Source organism: Schistocerca americana, chromosome 3, assembly GCF_021461395.2.
Source record: "Schistocerca americana isolate TAMUIC-IGC-003095 chromosome 3, iqSchAmer2.1, whole genome shotgun sequence".
In the NCBI taxonomy this organism is placed as follows: domain Eukaryota; kingdom Metazoa; phylum Arthropoda; class Insecta; order Orthoptera; family Acrididae; genus Schistocerca; species Schistocerca americana.
This window is the reverse complement of record NC_060121.1, coordinates 539592617-539612183: the sequence shown is the minus strand read 5'-3', so window position 1 is coordinate 539612183 and position 19567 is coordinate 539592617. Positions and strand designations below refer to the sequence as shown.

Below are 19567 nucleotides of genomic sequence, written 5' to 3'. Positions count from 1 at the left end.
GAAGATAGATAGAACAAAATACAAAATTAGTCTCCACAAAATAGCGGAGCGTAGAAAGCCAATACAGAACAAGAAAAAGTGCCAAAATAATTTGGCACAAATCCTTACCATCTGCATCAACTGCCAGTGAGCAAAGACGCTCTAATATGCTACTGTAAACATCATAACCCTTAAGGGCTAATTTTTTTATCTCTTCAATGACATTGCTCTGCTGTTGGGGATTGTAACTCATTTCTATAACAGGAGGTGGCAGACAGATTTCCCATAGTGTGATACCAGTGTACCTGAAAAGTTTGAACACAAATTATGTTTAAATTGTTCTAACAACACATTCCCATGTGGTTCAGAAAAATATGAAAAATTTTGCCAGTAGAGAGGGATATTGGCTTTGGGAAATATGAAGCAGTTGGTCAAGTGAATTTAGAGCATAATCCACAGCTGATGATAGTAATATATTTCTGAGAAAGTAATCCATTTGGCATATATTGTGGAGTGACTGAAATCATTCACTCTATTTTTCACAACACAGGCCTCACATGAAATCAAAATACCCACAATAATTTTCTTGTGACCGTTACCACTGCCTGAATCGATTCAGTTGAAGGATATCCCAAAAAAACCACAACAGATGAAATCATCTAGAAAAAGCACAATATGGTATTAAATGATTAGCAATTATAAAATATCTGACACTGTAGATATAGTAGAGGAAAGATTATGGCACATTTTACATGAAGAATTAAATTTGTCCATGAAGGGTGCTACATTTGTTGAATGCTTACCAAAAGCAAATGAGAAAATAACACAATGTTTAAAGATTAAAAAAAAAGAAAAAAAATTGATTTTGTGTGTCGATTTCTTACTCTGTATGACATGTTCGTTCATCACTTCATGCCACAATGTGTGCAAACTGACAGTCGTATGTAAAAAAGTAAAAAAGAAGGGTTAATTTAATCTGCTGAAAACACTATGGCTAGAGTTTTCTGAAATGTAAAAGGGATTCCTCTTATTTATTAACTCATAAAGGGTAAAATAAAACTGCCAAGTCTTCTCGGCCAACTACATGAGGAAATACAAGAAAGACCACTCTGAGAAAGGAAACACACTGTCTTCCACTTGGGCAATGCACCTAGCGAGCGAGGTGCTTTAGCAATAAGATAACTTAGGAACTTGAAGTTCAAAGGACAGGATAATGGGAATTAGTGGTTGTGTACCTATTACTAAACACAAGAAACTCAAATATGTTGACAACAGTAAGTAGGTTCAAATGAATGTAGGTTGTAGTAATTATGGAGAAATGAAAAGTCTTGTGCAGGATAGAACAGCACAAAGACTGGCATCAAACCAGTCTTCAGATGCAAGACCACAACCATAGCAACAACAACAACAACAACCTGGAATGGAATGATCACACAAGCTCAGTCATAGATGAACCGGGCCACAGACTTTGGTTTATTTGTAGGATACTGACTAAATTCAATTAGTCTACAATGGAGAATGTATACAAAATGGTTGTGTGTCCCATCTTGGAATATTTCTCAAGTGTATGGGATCCATATTAAAGGGAATTAAGAGGGATGCTGAATGTATACAAACGATCACAGCTTTGTTTTGACCCATGAGAGACTGTCACAGAAATGATGGAAAACCTGACCTGACTGACAGCTGAAGATAGACACAAATTATTCCATGAAAGAGCACTTACAAAATTTGAAGAACCAGCTTTAAGTGAGGAATCTAGGGATATATTACAGCTTACTGCATCTGTTTCCATAGAGACTGCAAAGACAGGATTAGACTAATTATAGCATGTACAGAAGCATTTAAAGAACCATTTTTCCTGCATTCCATATGTGAATGGAATATTTCCTGATTGACAAGTGTTCATATTCTTTAAATGAATATTAATATTAAACTAAAATAAATAAAAACAAAGATGATGTAACTTACCAAACGAAAGTATTGGCATGTTCATAGACACACAAACAAACACAAACATACACACAAAATTCAAGCTATCGCAACCAACGGTTGCTTCATCAGGAAAGAGGGAAGGAGAGGGAAAGACGAAAGGATGTGGGTTTTAAGGGAGAGGGTAAGGAGTCATTCCAATCCCGGGAGTGGAAAGACTTACCTTATGGGGAAAAAAGGACAGGTATACACTCGCGCGCACACACACACACACACACACACACACACACACGCACATATCCATCCACACATATACAGACACAAGCAGACATTTGTAAAAGCAAAGAGTTTGGGCAGAGGTGTCAGTCGAGGCAGAAGTACAGAAGCAAAGATGTTGTTGAATGACAGGTGAGGTATGAGCGGCGGCAACTCGAAATTAGCGGAGGTTGAGGCCTGGTGGGTAACGGGAAGAGAGGATATACTGAAGGGCCTGCCTCAACTGACATCTCTGCCCCAACTCTTTGCCTTTACAAATGTCTGCTTGTGTCTGTATATGTGCGAATGGATGTGGATGTGTGTGTGTGTGTGTGTGTGTGTGTGTGTGTGTGTGTGTGTGTGTGTGTGTGCGAGTGTATACCTGTCCTTTTTTCCCCCTAAGGTAAGTCTTTCCGCTCCCGGGATTGGAACGACTCCTTACACTATCCCTTAAAACCCACATCCTTTCGTCTTTCTCTCTCCTTCCCTCTTTTCTGATGAAGCAACTGCCGGTTGCGAAAGCTTGAATTTTGTGTGGGTGTTTGTGTGTCTATCAACACGCCAACGCTTTCGTTTGGTAAGTTACATCATCTTTGTTTTTAGATATATTTTTCCCACGTGGAATGTTTCCCTCTATTTTTTTTATATATATATATATATATATATATATATATATATATATATATATAAACAAAGATGATGTGACTTACCAAACGAAAGCGCTGGCACGTCGATAGATACACAAACAAACAAAAACATACACACAAAATACTAGCTTTCGCAACCAACGGTTGCTTCATCAGGAAAGAGGAAGGAAAGGGAAAGACGAATGAAAAAACTGATATATGTAGTATGACTTCTAAACAGCAGACAGCATTGTCTATCTTGATGGATGAGTTACATCCTGAAGTAATTAGTGTCACTCACTACAGAATGAAGTTAATGTGTCATTCAGGCATATAAATAATGACCTGAAACAGATTAAAGATTTCTTGGAACAGGAATTTTTGGAAATGTCAAACAGGCCTCAGAAACGACAGTCCAGTTAAGTATTTTAGAAGAGAAAAAAAAATTTGGACATAACAGCAGTTTCACGGTGAATAGTTGCGACTTTGGAGCAATGTGTTAGTGAGTTAACAGAACAAAAAGGACAGCACACTCATTTCTTTTGAAAACAGTAATGATCAATTCACATCAAAAATATGACAACTGGAAAATTAATAACAGCAATCGAATATTTATTTAAAAATATAAAACAACCTCATACTAATTTAAAAGTCAAGAGTGACAGCAGCAATGCTGGCTTGAAGGAAAATCTAGCAGTAAGTAACAGCATTATCTAACTGGAGTCTGCCATCGTAAGCCTGGAGGGTCGCATTATGACATAGCTGAACAGTCTGGTTCTGTTATAAATCCAGTAAATGCATGTTATGACACAGCTAACACTGACTCAAAGAAAAATTCAGGCTAAAATGTCAGCTTAAATATTTTAGAAACATATACAGATTTAAGTAAGGTTACCATTTCAGGTTCTATTTTACAACTTCAGAGGAGCATAATGATTATTTTGTTGGCAAGATGGTTCAGCCAGTTATTAATTTGTTGGTTAACACATCTCTTTAACCCAAAGATGTTTGCAATAAGTCTATTTTGATTCTGATACACAGTTGCAATTAAAGTGGTGGAACAAATATGACAGATTTCTGTCAACAATTTCACAATAATTGCATAGATTTAAGTTTTTTGTCATCATTTCGGGTTAACTTATATGACATGTATGATATTTTCATAAGATTCAGAGCAGATGACTTAATGTCAACATCCATGAAAGTGTTTGTTTAAGAAACGGACAGATGTAGAGCTCATCATACCTCTATGTTATGTCAAATGATGATTTTAAATATTTTTAAAAAGAAATGACATGGTAGGTTTGAAGTTGAGATCAGACAATCTTGCACCTATATTAAGCATACAGAAGTGTGTGGGTCTACTAGGGACATACAAAATAGCATCTTGGGTACTCTGTTTGACACCACAGGCACCAGGAATAAAAATTGCTGCCAGGACCTCATAAAAGTTTGTGTTCTTTATAGACTATGCTGGGTGATGGTTGTAATGCTCTCAGTTAGCTGCTGTGCTGGTACTGCGAACGGCTGAAAGCAAGGGGAAACTACAGCCGTAATTTTTCCCGAGGGCATGCAGCTTTACTGTATGATTAAATGATGATGGCGTCCTCTTGGGTAAAATATTCCGGAGGTAAAATAGTCCCCCATTCGGATCTCCGAGCGGGGACTACTCAAGAGGATGTTGTTATCAGGAGAAAGAAAACTGGCGTTCTACGGATCGGAGCGTGGAATGTCAGATCCCTTAATCGGGCAGGTAGGTTAGAAAATTTAAAAAGGGAAATGGATAGGTTAAAGTTAGATATTGTGGGAATTAGTGAAGTTCGGTGGCAGGAGGAACAAGACTTCTGGTCAGGTGACTACAGGGTTATAAACACAAAGTCAAATAGGGGTAATGCAGGAGTAGGTTTAATAATGAATAAAAAAATAGGAGTGCGGGTAAGCTACTACGAACAGCATAGTGAATATATTATAGTGGCCAAGATAGATACGAAGCCCACACCTACTACAGTAGTACAAGTTTATATGCCAACTAGCTCTGCAGATGATGAAGAAATTGAAGAAATGTATGATGAAATAAAAGAAATTATTCAGATAGTGAAGGGAGACGAAAATTTAATAGTCATGGGTGACTGGAATTCGAGTGTAGGAAAAGGGAGAGAAGGAAATGTAGTAGGTGAATATGGACTGGGGCTAAGAAATGAAAGAGGAAGCCGCCTGATAGAATTTTGCACAGATCACAACTTAATCATAGCTAACACTTGGTTTAAGAATCATGATAGAAGGTTGTATACATGGAAGAACCCTGGAGATACTAAAAGGTATCAGATAGATTATATAATGGTAAGACAGAGATTTAGGAACCAGGTTTTAAATTGTAAGACATTTCCAGGGGCAGATGTGGACTCTGACCACAATCTATTGGTTATGACCTGTAGATTAAAACTGAAGAAACTGCAAAAAGGTGGGAATTAAGGAGATGGGACCTGGATAAACTGAAAGAACCAGAGGTTGTACAGAGTTTCAGGGAGAGCATAAGGGAACTATTGAAAGGAATGGGGGAAAGAAATACAGTAGAAAAAGAATGGGTAGCTCTGAGGGATGAAGTAGTGAAGGCAGCAGACGATCAAGTAGGTAAAAAGAAGAGAGTTAGTAGAAATCCTTGGGTAACAGAAGAAATATTGAATTTAATTGATGAAAGGAGATAATATAAAAATGCAGTAAATGAAGCAGGCGAAAAGGAATACAAACGTCTCAAAAATGAGATCGACAGAAAGTGCAAAATGGCTAAGCAGGGATGGCTAGAGGACAAATGTAAGGATGTAGAGGCTTCTCTCACTAGGGGTAAGATAGATACTGCCTACAGGAAAATTAAAGAGACCTTTGGAGATAAGAGAACCACATGTATGAACATCAAGAGCTCAGATGGAAACCCAGTTCTAAGCAAAGAAGGGAAAGCAGAAAGGTGGAAGGAGTATATAGAGGGTCTATACAAGGGCGATGCACTTGAGGACAATATTATGGAAATGGAAGAGGATGTAGATGAAGATGAAATGGGAGATACGATACTGCGTGAAGAGTTTGACAGAGCACTGAAGGACCTGAGTCGAAACAAGGCCCCCGGAGTAGACAACATTCCATTAGAACTACTGACGGCCTTGGGAGAGCCAGTCCTGACAAAACTCTACCATCTGGTGAGCAAGACGTATGAAACAGACGAAATACCCTCAGACTTCAAGAAGAATATAATAATTCCAATCCCAAAGAAAGCAGGTGTTGACAGATGTGAAAATTACCGAACAATCAGTTTAATAAGCCACAGCTGCAAAGTACTAACACGAATTCTTTACAGACGAATGGAAAAACTAGTAGAAGCTGACCTCGGGGAAGATCAGTTTGGATTCCGTAGAAATACTGGAACACGTGAGGCAATACTGACCTTACGACTTATCTTAGAAGAAAGATTAAGGAAAGCCAACCTAAGTTTCTAGCATTTGTAGACTTAGAGAAAGCTTTTGACAATGTTGACTGGAATACTCTCTTTCAAATTCTAAAGGTGGCAGGGGTAAAATACAGGGAGCGAAAGGCTATTTACAACTCGTACAGAAACCAGATGGCAGTTATAAGAGTTGAGGGACATGAAAGGGAAGCAGTGGTTGGGAAGGGAGTAAGACAGGGTTGTAGCCTCTCCCCGATGTTATTCAATCTCTATATTGAGCAAGCAGTAAAGGAAACAAAAGAAAAATTTGGAGTAGGTATTAAAATCCATGGAGAAGAAATAAAAACTTTGAGGTTTGCCGATGACATTGTAATTCTGTCAGAGACAGCAAAGGACTTGGTAGAGCAGTTGAACGGAATGGATGGTGTCTTGAAGGGAGGATATAAGATGAACATCAACAAAAGTAAAACGAGGATAATGGAATGTAGTCAAGTTAAGTCGGGTGATGCTGAGGGTATTAGATTAGGAAATGAGACACTTAAAGTAGTAAAGGAGTTTTGCTATTTGGGGAGCAAAATAACTGATGATGGACGAAGTAGAGAGGATATAAAATGTAGACTGGCAATGGCAAGGAAAGCGTTTCTGAAGAAGAGAAATTTGTTAACATCGAGTATAGATTTAAGTGTCAGGAAGTCGTTTCTGAAAGTATTTGTATGGAGTGTAGCCATGTATGGAAGTGAAACATGGACAATAACTAGTTTGGACAAGAAGAGAATAGAAGCTTTTGAAATGTGGTGCTACAGAAGAATGCTGAAGATTAGATGGGTAGATCACATAACTAATGAGGAAGTATTGAATAGGATTGGGGAGAAGAGAAGTTTGTGGCACAACTTGACCAGAAGAAGGGATCGGTTGGTAGGACATGTTCTGAGGCATCAAGGGATCACCAATTTAGTATTTGAGGGCAGCGTGGAGGGTAAAAATCATAGGGGGAGACCAAGAGATGAATATACTAAGCAGATTCAGAAGGATGTAGGTTGCAGTAGGTACTGGGAGATGCAGAAGCTTGCACAGGATAGAGCAGCATGGAGAGCTGCATCAAACCAGTCTCAGGACTGAAGACCACAACAACAACAACAGCTGCTGTGTTATTCATTAATTAAATTTCTGTACAACAGCTGCTATTTCTCTTACAGTTCTTTTTTATAAAAATTATATTTACTTAAACTGTTTTGTCCTAAGTACTGTTTTGAAGAAAGAATTAGTCCCGACTTTTCATGAACATGTCCATAACAATTCATGACAAATGTAATAAAAACCATGAAACTTTATATTTAAGTCCTATTCATACTACATAACAAAGTTGGGCAAATATGAAACAATAAAACAAAAACAAAAAATACTTTAAAATATCATTTGCATTTATAAGATGTTACCAGATCATGGGTAAAGTTTCAATATCACAACTTAATGACACTCTAAGTAGCATAAAAGTAACAAGATAATCACTACTGTCCTCCTTTAAGTATTAGAAACAGGTGAAGCTTATAATTAAGATATCTTAGCTCACTATGAATTTGTTTAAGTCTGTTTCATCAAAACATATGTACAATACCATATGCTGCATAACCAAAAACACAGGGCAGTTCACTACTACAGACCTACAGCAAAAGTAAATTAACAAAAACATTTTTTCTTTTGAGAACTATCTTCATAGATGCTGGCTGTTAGCAATGTCACATAAAATGGGGAAAGAAAGGGAAAGGAACCCATCCTAAATCCTGATGAAACCCAGATAATGATATCTGGAACTACAGCAGAATAGTATGTGGGTAATAAATGAGCTGCTCGGGGGAACACAATGGTAAGCTCCATCGCCATGTATTTTGCGGTAGATGGCTAATGACACCAACTGTGGGATGCACAATGCAGTAAACTTACTAGTAGTTCCAAATTCACTCAAGAGATGTCAGGGCGGAGCTTAATGGTAAGCGCCACTGTCCGTCTGGCGGAAACATAATGGTAAGTGACAGAGAGAATGGCGGCAAGTAAAAACATCTCCGAGATTATGGCAACAGTGAACATGGCAGAAGACGAGGAATATACTTCCAATGATACTAATATCTTTGAGAGGGATCCAGAATACATTCCTAACAATTCAGATGACTCAGAGGTATGTTATTTTGTAAATATGCAGTCTTTAGTACGTTTCACGAACATAATGGTAAGTGCATGTACATACCATTATGCTCCTGATGTACATTAATTTTGAGGTTATTTTAAAATGGCTACATTTTTTGGCCAAAATAAGAACTGGAACATGGTACAGTTTTGGAAATATCTAATTTCAACTGGTAGATTTCGTGTGATTGAACACCACTACCCCGTGAGTGGGCAATGTTGCTGTCCGATAGAGATTTCGCGACAGCTGAAAGTTACGTTTGCCGACAAGTACAAGATGTGTACAGTCCAGATCAGTGGTGCAAGATCATCAAGCAGTCGGCTAAGAAGAATCCATTGCTTGTATATAATATGAAAAGAGAGGATTTCTATCAAATACGACACTCTAAAGAAGCGTTTGTTTTCAGAAAGAAGACAGTTGATGGTCGAGATGTCAACCTAAGGAAAGTATGTAGGTGTAAGGTGACCTCCGAATATCCATCATCTTTATTCATCACTGAGACATTTTGTCATGCCATTTGGCATGAAATAAGCTCCAGGAAACGTGGAAGGCAAGGACCAGTTCCTACGCTTCGACTTAAATACAATGGGCCAAGGCTTATTGAAAAGAAGAAAGTTGCTGACGTCCTGTCGCTCCTAAATTACATACCTCCTGTCCACCATGGATTTTTCCTGTCACTAAAGCCAACAGTTTTGGATGAAAAAGACATTAGTAATGAGAGTGATGAATGATTTTGCAGTTTCAGTAAAGTGTTGAAGACTTACTGTAAAATTTAATATGTAATGTTCTATCACTATGTGTTGTTAATGGTGTATGGTAATGTAATAATTTTTGTATATTTCAATTGTTATAGTCAGTTCTGAGTTTCATTTATGTCTGTATAGTAGAAGATAGATGTTAGAATCACTACAGAATAAAAGGACTGTTCAAAAAAAATATTCAGATTTGCAGATAAATTGAAACTTTAGATGTGCTGTATCTCGAAACTGTGATTTTGGCGCTTACCATTTTGTTCCCCCCGAGCAGCTCAAATCTGAATGGTGATTTGTGGCCACATATAGTGGAGTACACTTAAGACACAAGAGTTGAAGCAGCTCAGGAATCAAGTACAGGTCCTAAATACAATAGGTTACTTTAAAATATATGAGGGAAGAAGACAGCAGAGCACTATATAATGATTAAGCAGAATAAATAAATTGTGTAATGAGTAGGGCAGGTGGTACAATGGAAAAAGGATGACCTACACCTGAGTAAAATAAAGAATATACTAGTATGTAAGGTAACAGAAGAATGCTACTAATAGTTTAAAAACTGTAACACCTCTGGTTTGATGGAATTACCAAAAAGCATGAAAATATTGTGAAAAAGTATAGACTGTAACTCATGACAAACAGGCAGTGTTGTCTCACAGACAGGCACAATGAAAATAATGCTAAATATTTAATCTAATCTAATCCTTCAGACAAAAATGTCCTTTCAAAATAGAAAACAAACAAAGAAACAACACACACGCACACAAAGCACAACTCCAAACACATGGCCACTGTCTTCAGCCACTGTGGCCCAACTACGACTGTGTCCAACGTGACATAGATGTTTAAGGTGAGTGATGGGTAGAAGGCAGCATGGGGCAGGAAGGGGGGGGGGGGGGGAGGGAGAGGGAGAGATGGGGAGGGGGGAGAGGGAGAGAGCTAGGTAGGGGAGGAACACATTCTGCTACCTGTGAGAGTGTCTAGGGATGTGGTGGGAACAGAATAGGGTAGGTACTGAGTCAGGCGGCTGTTCTGGATGGGGGAAGCGAGAGGGGGTGGGGAGAAAGTTAGAGAAGTGGAAAAGATTATAGTATATTGGCGAAGTACAAGGAATGTGTACTGCTGCAGTGAGAACAGGGATGGGGATAGGTACATGGAGGACAAGCTCAAGCTATAGTTGAAGCCCGGGGGATGGGGGGTGGGGTTAAGGGTACAAAGGATATGTTGTAGGAAAGGTTTCCACCTGCACAGTTCAGAAAATCTTGTGTTGGCAGGTAGGATTCAGATGGCACAGGCTATGATGCAGACATCAAAGTGAAGCAAATTCAGCAACTGGATGATCGAGCTGTCTCTTGGCCACAGTTTGGCAGTGGCCATTTGTATGGACAAACAGCTTGTTAGTTGTAATGCCCTCACAGAAAACAGGACAATAGCTGCAGCTTAGTTTGTAGATCACATGTCTGCTTTCATACGCAGCTCTGCCTTTGATGATGAAGGAGATGCCAGTGACAGGGATGGAATATGTGGTAGTGTATGGGACAGGACTTGCATCTATTGTAGTGATAAGATCCATGAGGCAAAGTATTGGGAGGAGTGATGGAGTTGGGATGGAAATACATATTACGTAAGTTCGGTGAGTGGTGCAATACCACTGTGGAAGGGGTGGGGGGGATAAAGGGTTTGATATTCCTCCCTTCAGAGCACAACAGGAGGCAGTCGAAACCCTCACAGAGAATTTTGTATACCTTTTTATTGGTTAATAGAAACGTGGTTCATTAAGTGTTTTGGTACTAGGTATTTTCACACTTTTTCTGTGTCTGGTTAAATTTTATGGCTGAGTTAATTAAGAATTTTGTATAGGATGTTAGCTTAACTTGAATTAAGTAGCAAAAATGTCTACTTACCCATCATACTTAAAGGTAATATATGGACTCATAAGATGTATGGCTCCTAAGCCATAGTTTTCCCTAGAAGTTGGTTGGTCAACTGAAGGGATGTTACTATATGTGTTGTTAATCTCTCCATAGGCTGCAAAGAGTAGGATGCTACAAGCAATTTTGGGTCTTGTGGAGGTGAACCCAATGGTGACTGTTCTGTAGGACTGGCAAACATCATCATCTTCCAGCCCACCAGAGGAGGATTTCCCAGGGAGGGATTCTTGGGGTGGAGGACAGGATGAGTATCTGCTTATTGGTCCTGTTTTCTTTTCTTCATCTGTTCTAACATTCCTAGTATTTCTTTTCCTTTCTTCTCCACCTGAAGTACCATGTCTATCCTCCCTCTTCCCATATACAGTAGTTTCTGTCATGGAGACCTTTCTCTCACCTGCCTGTAAAAATCTGTTTTCACAGGAATGCCAAAGACATAACACGTACACCGGTAGTTTGTTGATGAAGTAGAAACAATGTCAAAAGGGTAAATTGAATTCATAATTAATTCTAATAGTAGAATACAGCTATGAATATCCATACTGGGCAATGAAAGAATTGTTAATTGTGACTAGAGGTGTAACTGGATGGCCAGTTCTCTTGGTGACGAGCCCATGCCTGTTAAGTAATAAAAACACTGTAAAGGGCAGTTTATGCTCAAAACAGATAATAATTCATGTTAAAAATGTGATTACTTTACAACCATACTTAGAGCACTTTGAGTAAAATGATTTTAGGTTTTATCTATGATGACAGTTATACAATGATGTAGTTGTTGTGGTCTTCAGTCAGAATACTGGTTTGATGCAGTTCTCCATGCAACTCCTGTACAAGCATCTCTGAATAACTACTACAACTCACATCCAGTTCATCCTGCTTACAGTATTTGTCTCTTGGTATCCCTCTGCAACTTTTACCCCCACCCCCTTTTCTTCCAATACTAAACTGATGATCCCTTGATATCTCAGAATTTGTCCTATCAATGAATGCCTTCTTTTAGTCAAGTTGTGCCAGAAATACCTATTCTCCCCAATTCTATTTAAAACCTTCCCATTAGTTAGGCTATCTACCCATCTAATTGTCAGCATTCTTCTGTAGCACCACATTTCAAAAGCCTTTATTCTCTTCTGGTCTAAACTGTTTATTGTCTATTTTTCACTCCCATATATGGCTTGGACACACTCTATATTGGGGATAATTTTAAGATTTTATATCTTTTTCTGCCATGAATTATTATTATTATTAAATATTAATTATTATTACTATTATTTCCTCGTAGAAAGTCTTCACAAATATTGGAGGGGGAAAAAAAACAGAATAGTCCAGGTACTGTTCATAGATTTTCGAAGAACTTCTGACACTATTCATCGAGATACTCTCTATAAAAACTTGAAGGAGTTTTGAATTCCAAGTAAACTCATTGAGATGCACACAAGGATCACCATACCAGCAGTACAATACAAGCAGACAGAACTAAATATGGACAAAGGCTCTTCACAGTTGACAAGACAAGTTCAAGTCTATTGATCAGTTCACCCATTCGGAAAGCTGGTACAACTGTCATATGTAAATACCCATGACATAAATGGAAGAATTTCAGCTGGTTCAAGATGTTTATATGCCCTCAAAGAAACGTTTAAGCCTAAAGCCATATCACATCCTGCGAAAATCAAGATCTACAAAGACATTATATGCATGACTGTCATCTATGGTTCAGAATCCTGGAAATTAACTAAGAGGGAGATGAAATAGCTTCTAACATTTAAAGGAAAGGTTACGAGAAGATCCTAGGGCTCAGTAAGAGATGGTGATACTTGGAGAACAAGAAAGAACTATGAAATTTATTAGATCATGAACCAATTCAACATTTTACAATATTAAAAGAGTAGACGACTCCAATGGGCAGATAAGGTAACCCATATGCGAGAGAGCTTAGTTTCTAACCAAGCCTTTATTGCCCACCTTACAACAAAGAGACCCCTGGCTATGTCAAAAAACACATGGGAAGGTGACATAACAAAAGATACAGAATCTTTTAACATAGTCAACTGGGAGGAAACGGCAACAGGCAGATTGCAGAACATGATCTAAAGAGCTTGTGAATGCCATATAAATGAGTAAGTATTATTTGTATACAAATCCACAAAACTGAAAATGTTGTAAATTTCTAAACATAACATCATATTGTAATTGGTGTGGTCTCCACTTCGAAGAATGGTTTGCTGCAGCTCTCCATGCTAATATATCCTTCATCTCCAAATAACTCATGCAAATTATATACTTCTGAATCTTCTTATTGTATTATCCCTTGGTCTCCCTCTTCAATTTTACTCCCCCCCCCCCCCCCCCTTTTTCCCCTATACTTCCCACCAATACTAAATTGTTGATCCCTTGATAACACTCAGAATGTATCATTTCAACGGATACCTTCTTTTACCCAAGTTGTGCCACAAATTTCTTGTGCCCCTAATTCTATGCAGTACCTCTTTGTTAGTGACCTTATTTAGCATTCGTCAGTAGCACCACATTTCAAAAGCAAATTCTCTTCTTGTTTAAAATGTTTATTGTACATATTTCACTTGGATACATGGCTACACTCCAGACAAATAGCTCCAGAAGAGTCTTCCTAACACTTCAATGTATACTTAATGTTAAGAAATTTGTCTTCTTCAGAAATGCTTTTCTTGCCTTTGCCAGTCTCCATTTTATATCCTTACTAGTTTGGCCATCATCAGTTATTTTGCTCCCCAAATAGCAAAACTCATATACTACTGTGTATGTCTCATTTCCTAATCTAATTTCCCCACCTCACTTCATTTAATTCCACTACATTACATTATCCTTGTATTGATTTTGTCAATATTCATCTTGTATCCTCCTTTCAAGACACTGTCCACTCTGTTCAGCTGCTCTTCCAAGTCCTTTGCTATCTCTGACAGATTTACAATGTCATCGACAAACCTCAAAAGTTTTATTACTTCTCCCTGAACCTTTATTCCTGCTTCAAAACTTTCTTTGGTTTCCTGCTTGTTCCATGTACAGACTGGATAACACTGAGGATAGACAACAACCCTGTCTCATTCCCTTCTAAACCACTGCTTCCCTTTTGTGCCCTTGTACTGTTGTAACTGTTGTCTGGGTTTTGTAGAATTTGTAAATAGCCTTTCACTCCCAGTATTTTACCTCTGCTACCTTAGTAGAGTATTTCTGTCAATGTTGTCAAACGCTTTCTCCAAGTTGATAAATGCTATAAACATTTGACTGCTTTCCTTATCTATCTTCTAAGAGAAGTAGTAGGGTCAGTATTGCCTTGTATGTTCCTACATTTCCCCAGAATCTAAACTGATCTTCCCTGAGGTCAGCTTCCACCAGTGTTTCCATTCTTCAATAAAGAATGTGTTTTAGGATTTTGCAGCCACGGCTTGTTAAACTGATAATTTTCTAATATTCACAACTGTCAGCATCTGCTTTCTTTGGAATTATTATATTCTTCTTGTGGTCTGAGGGTATTTTGTCTGTCACATATGTCTTGCACAGCAGAGGGATTAGTTTTGTGATGGTTGGCTCTTCATCAATAGTTCTGAGAAAAAGTTGATTACTACAGGGGCCCAGTTTCAATTTAAGTGTTTCACTGCTATGTCAAATTCTTCTCATAGAATTATATCTCCTGTCTCAGCTCCATCTATGTCCTCTTCTCTTTTTATAATGTTGCCTTCAAGAACATTTCCCTTGTATAATCCATCTGTATACTCCTACCACCTTTTAGTTTTCACTTCTTTACTTCGTATTGGTTTTCCGAGTGAGCTCTCGATGATCACACAACTGATTCTCTTTTCTCCAAAGACCTCTTAAATTTTTTTGTAGGCGGAATCTATCTTTCCACTAGTGATATATGTTTCAAAATTCTTACGTTTGTCGTCTAGCCATTCCTGCTTAGTCATTTTGCACTTCCTGTCAATTTCATATTTTCCCAGTTCATCAATTGACTTCAATATTTCTTGTGTTATCCAAGGATTTTAACTACAGCTTGTCTTTCTTCCAATCCTCTGCTCCTATTTCATCTTGCAAAGCTGCCGATTTGTCTTCTAATGCATTCCTTTCCCTCGTTCTAATCAAATGTTGCCTAATACTCTCTCTGAAACGCTCAGCAACATCCGGTGCTTTCAACTTATCCAGGTCTCACCTCCTTAATTTTGAATGTTTTTGCAATTTCTTCAGTTTTAATCTACAGTGCATAATCAATAAATTGTGCTCGGAATCCACATCTCCCCCTGGAAATGTCATACAATTTAAAATATGGTTCCAAAAACGCTGTCTTATCATTATATAATCCTGTGTGTCCTGGATTTTTCCGCATATATAACTTCTTTCATGGTTCTTCAACCAAATGTAAGTAATGATTAAATTAGGCTCTGTGTGAAATTCTATCATTTCTATTTACAATGATGGCATTCACACTTCTATGGTGTCTATTGCACAATGATCCAAGGCTATGTATTGTCTCCACTCAACTTTATTTTTTATTTCCACTGTCTTCTCTCTCTTTCTCTCCCACTGCTTCTCTCTCCATCCATCTTTCCTTCTCTTTAGCTGCCACTGTATCTGACCAACCATCCATATCTCATCATTGTCTCCTCTACCTTTCGCTCCCATGGCACTGTCTTCTCTCTATTCCACAATCACTGTTTCTCTTTAGCTGCCACTGTATCTGACCAACCATCCATATCTCATCATTGTCTCCTCTACCTTTCGCTCCCATGGCACTGTCTTCTCTCTATTCCACAATCACTGTTTCTCTGTTACTCTCTTTCAGCATAAAAAATTGTGAATAGGTTAAAAAAAAATTGTGAATAGGTTCTGTAGTGTTGGCAGACTTGCCAACACTACGCACACTAAATGAAAGAGGCGGCCAAGATGCACGCGCTAACTCCCACAGGCGGGCGTTAGGTCTGAAACAGGATACGTAATGAATGCTATAAAGAAAAGTACGTAGCTGCTGGAATACTTAACTTTAATCCATCATTTGTATACAGCGTTCTTGATGATACAAGTGAGACTCTCTGGTCGGCTAATGAGTGATGCTACGTCCGTGTAGTCGCTAGCAAAGTTGTCCGTACAACTGGGACGAGTGCTAGTCCGTATCTTGAGACCTGCCTTGTGGTGGCGCTCGGTCTGCGATCACTGACAGTGGCGACACGCGGGTCCGACATGTACTAATGGACCGCGGCCGATTTAAAGCTACCACCTAGCAAGTGTGGTGTCTGGTGGTGACACCACAGGTTCACATGACAAAATTTTTGATGAGGAATGTGGAATGAGGATTGAGGCAGCTGGTTGGCCATTTTTCTGTCAGAGTCCTTTAAAGAGGAACATATTTGCCCTTTTGTGCTCCAACAGGAGTATTTTTCTAATGGTTCCTTTCTTTTCACTGCTGTAGCAGGGTGTGCTGCTTGTCTAAAGCAAATTATATAGGTTAGTAACGCTCTGACAGTTTATTTATATACCTCAAAAAATGTGTGAATTCGTAAGGGACCAAACTGCTGAGGTTATCAGTCTCTAGACTTAACACTACTTAAACTAACTTATGCTAAGAACAACACACACACCCATGCCCGAGGGAGTACTCAAGCCTCAGGTAGGAGGGGCCGTGCAATCCATGACATGGCACCTCTAACAGTGCAGCCATTCCGTTACATACCTCAACACATTTATAATTAAACATTGACACATATAAACAACACATAGGTATGCATAATATAAAGTTAACACAAAATCATTTGCTTTACATTTTTTTCCATATACTTTGCTCATAGATCGTAGCTCATCAAAAATGCCCAGCTTATCATGTGTCTTAAAAGGAAAAACCTTATTAGAAACATTTTACTGAATTTACAGTTTTTCCAGTTTTACATAAATTTTGGCAGTCATTTTAAGTTATTTTCAGATGTGTTAAGACCATTTTTAGACTTTTTTTGTCACTGCAGTACCACTTTGGGCATATTTGTACAGGCGTGACATGCCCACTATACAGAGACAGCATGTCATCAGGTTTTATTAGTGAAAAAATGTTGACTAAAAACATAGTTTGGTGACATGAGAATTCTTTTGCTGACTCTAGAACCCTTGCCATGTATTCACTACACCAGTTAATATTATGCTTAAGTTTCAGACTGGATATTACATGCACATTTCATGTGCGTATATGTAGTAACTTTGAACCTCGAGATCTTTGAAATGGACAGTGACAAAAAAAAATGTTGCAAGGTTCCCCCAGATCATCATCTTAAAAGCATATGGTACACATTTTGAATCCCCAAAGTTGATACTCAAAAATCATATTTTTTTCTGGGTGTATCTTCATAGCAGATACAGATTTTCAAAAACAGGAAAATGGCATTTCTAAATGAATGTCTAAAGAATGTAAAGTTAAAATTTGAGCCATTTTCTATGGTTAGTCATTTACATAATTGTGACCCATGGCGTAGAAATAGCTGAAAACCTGTTTTTCTTGTTTTCTGCATAAATATGTTAACTTCAAACCTCTATATCTCGGTAACTGATAATGATATTTAAAAAATTTGAAGCTTTTTGAGAATATCAATAAATGTCAATGATCTGCCTTGAACAGAAATTATTGCCATCCCCACAATTGCTACTTTTTGTACCTAAAAAGCACGTTTTTTTGAGATTTCCTCTGGAACCACCCATGACAAAATTGTGCTTTTGTGAGCCACCTAAGGTCCACCCTAGACTACACCTAATGCAAAAGGACCAACCAACTTCCTCAATTTGCCTGGTCTGGAGGAAATGTGTAATGTTAAATGACATTGTACAGTGTCATGTTAAATGACACTGATAGCTACAGAATGTAGGTTGACTCTTACACAGAAGATTACAGCAACCAGCCACTTTTTACAATGTTATTTATTTATTCAAACAGTGCCGTTACCAGTTTTGAGCTGATAGGTTCATCTTCAGATGGCTAGTTCATGTTTTACACTACATTTCGTGTGTGTAAGGTAAAACATGAACTAGTCCTCTGAAGATGCACCTATTGGCTCAAAACTGGTAATGGCACTGTTTAAGTAAATAAATAGCATTGTAAAAAGTGGCTAGTTGCTGTTATCTTCTGTGTAAGAGACAACCTATATTTTGTACACAGCCATGGGCTCAAAATGTCAGTTTTTGACAAAATAGCAACTACAGAATGCCCATTCTTCTAGTAGGTAAACAAATCATTCTAGGTCAAGGGCTATCTACAACATTTGACCCCTTATCTCTCTAATCAATTCAACCTGTGGGTATGACCCCTGAAAAGAATCACATATTCACACATGGCTTTTTGGCACATACTGGTATCATGCATGGACTGATTTTCTGGGAGCTGAGAAAACCAGTTTACTGTGAAAGCAAAGAAACAACTCTGCAGCCCTTTAATAGAAAAGCTACATATAATTTGCATTCCAAACATGTATATATAGCAAACTTTCATTTTCACAAAGTGAAACTACAAATTTTTGAGGGCCTCTCCAACTGTGCGAGACTACACAATGTTTACATATTTGTTGAGCTGTATGTAGGGCAGAAATATAGTTGAATGCTACCAATAATTACTGTACACAATGAGTAAGTTACATGTTACCTAGCCACAGACTAAAAATGCTTGAATAAACTCAACGTTATATGGGTATGAAATGTATAAATAAAATTTGATAGTGGAAGTTTGAACTAAATCTATAAAATATTGAAACAGACGTGAAAAGATATCAGAAAAGTAAATACTGTTATACAGTAAACAAATTTTTGAATGATAAACCTGTAAAATATTATCTGTCTGAAGAACTAACACCATACACAGTGTTATTCAGGACAAATGTCAATAATTTGTGGGGTGATTCTACTGGCGAAAATAAAGCGACATAGTCCTATGAACATGTGTTTGATTTTTTATTATTTCAGAACTGGAGTGGGCTGAAGACTACACACATCCACAAAGGAATATGAAGTCATGTGTGACTATTACTTACAGAAATTCAGTGCAAGCACTGTGGTGGACCAAATAATGGTGCGATAGATGACTGATCCATCCTACAAGAGGCGAGCGGGTTTCCAACAGATAGCAGTAATGTGACATTGCACCAAGGCAGTAGCTGCAAATGTACCCAGTGTGCAATCGTGAGATGGATCAGTGAGCAGTCGTGAGGCCGTGTGCGTGTCATGCTTGAGTGTTGTTTAACTGAGGAAGCTCACTGTGCCCATGAATACCAATATGCCACTTACATTCACCTATGCAGAATACGCAGACATGCTGTTTGTGTACAGGTACTGTAATGGCAGTGCACATGTAACTGTGACAGAATGCCAAAAATGTTTACCTGATCAACAAATCCCCTATGCCAAAGTATTTCCCAGGGTTTTTCAAACATTATGTGATGCCAGAACACTACCCAGGGTATATGTAACAGAAGAACTTGAGC

General features: G+C 38.2%; 1 protein-coding gene across 2 annotated transcripts in view; it reads right to left on the bottom strand.

Moving 5' to 3' along the window:
• Window positions 1–19567, bottom strand: part of LOC124605327 (1-phosphatidylinositol 3-phosphate 5-kinase) — a 364356-nt gene that overhangs the window by 132668 nt on the left and 212121 nt on the right. For both annotated transcript variants that reach the window (XM_047136933.1, XM_047136934.1), the window contains exon 18: window positions 109–284. In XM_047136933.1, coding sequence (XP_046992889.1) covers window positions 109–284 — 176 coding nt within the window. The remainder of the gene's footprint in view (window positions 1–108; window positions 285–19567) is intronic.